Source organism: Carassius auratus, chromosome 5 (assembly GCF_003368295.1).
Source record: "Carassius auratus strain Wakin chromosome 5, ASM336829v1, whole genome shotgun sequence".
Taxonomy (NCBI): Eukaryota; Metazoa; Chordata; class Actinopteri; order Cypriniformes; family Cyprinidae; genus Carassius; species Carassius auratus.
The window spans coordinates 1,207,312-1,208,886 of NC_039247.1; the positions used below are offsets into that span (position 1 = coordinate 1,207,312).

A 1,575-nucleotide genomic window follows, 5' to 3' on the forward strand; every position below is an offset into this window, starting at 1 on the left:
CAAAATAGTTTTAGCTATTTATTTTTACTCATCTTGTGGTAAGATATGACATGGGAATGTGTTTGAGAAGTTTTGTGGTAGAGTCGCCTAGTGAGTGTGAATGTTTAGGATTTTAAAGCTATTGCACTTCTAACCATTCAGAAGAAAAAGTTCTCGTAGTTGTGAGATGGAAATAAATGTGTAATATCCTTTTGTGTTTATAGAGTGGTTGTGTTATTAAAAATTGTCGTATTGATGTCAAAACAAATGTGACAAGCACAAACCTCTTGCTTTTATAAAACATAGTGTAAAACATTTGTGGAGTGAGTTTGATATTGTTCAGTAAACACACTGACACTGGAGGACTTGAATGCAGTTTAATATTGAGGATTGAAAGTATTTCAGTAGTTCCTCTTATTACATGTGTCTGCTATTAAATAAAGACAGACTATTTCTGTAAGTGTTCAGAAGGGCTTCAGCGGATCAACAAAGGTTTTATCGAACAGAATTCCAGTCACTCTCAGTTTTCCTCCATTACAGATAGGAGCCTGATGTATCTTCACATGAACACACACTCCATCCCCATGATCAACCAACACCTGACAGAAAGAGAAATCAATTTTAATGACCAACACTTTACAAGTTTCACAGTGACATCTGTCGACTACATTTAGGCATGTCCAGCAGTGCTACAAAGTTGAGTAAAACACTCTCAGATTTGGGAAAATTCTGTGCAAATGCAAGAAGCGTGACTTGATGCATATTAACTTTAAGTGAGGACGGACAAATAACTTGACACATCACTCCTGCCACAGTTGACTGATACTGGGTAGTGTGCAAGTTATGCCTCGACTTTCAGAGATGAATTCACAAGCTCATAATGCATAAAAATGCAAAAAAACAAAAGTACTCACTTACCTTGACGAAATAGTTTGTTCCTTTCTCAAACTGAGAGGGGAAGCGAGAGTAGAGCAGAGGAATGAAAGTCTTTGAATCATCAATTATCTTCTCTATCCGTGTCTTCACCTGAATAAACAGATAAACATTCTTATTAATATGGTAAGACAGGACAAGAAGATACATTTATTAACAGTTAATGTATTTAACTACAATAGTAAACAAGTTATATTTTAATCATAAATAATTTTTTAGACATGTTTTGAATATTGTACATCACTTTGTAGGGTTAATACAGGGCGATTATCATCTATGTTATTAAAGCTGAATTTATTGTATAAAGTTGGCAGTTATCATTTATGTAGCAGAACATGGACATAAAAAATTGTGAATTTATGTAAAAACAAAATAAATAAATAAATAAATTTAAAAAGTGTACAAAAACAATATTACGGCACCAAAACAATCCCATAACAAACAGTTTGTTTACTATAGCAGTGATTTTCTGTCTCATACCTCAATGCAAATCTTTATCACTTCTAGAGTGACAGGCTTCACTTTGGTCCAGGCTCCAACTCCACATTCATCTCCACATTCATCTCCACATTCATGTTCAACTTCAGTCATGACTTCACCGGCTCCAACTTCAGCTTTAGCTTCTGACATGACTGCAGTGTGCTGATGATCAGTGTAGAGAAT

The 1,575-nt window shown here is 34.7% G+C and overlaps 1 protein-coding gene across 1 annotated transcript; it reads right to left on the reverse strand.

The window, feature by feature from the left end:
* Nucleotides 1–342: 342 nt before the first annotated feature.
* Nucleotides 343–1,575, reverse strand: LOC113068900 (cystatin-B-like). Its single transcript, XM_026241824.1, has 3 exons — nucleotides 1,393–1,575; nucleotides 898–1,005; nucleotides 343–578 (listed from the first exon to the last, which is right to left on the reverse strand). The coding sequence occupies exons 1-3, from the start codon at nucleotides 1,540–1,542 to the stop codon at nucleotides 444–446; spliced, it is 393 nt and encodes a 130-aa protein (XP_026097609.1). The 5' UTR covers nucleotides 1,543–1,575; the 3' UTR covers nucleotides 343–443.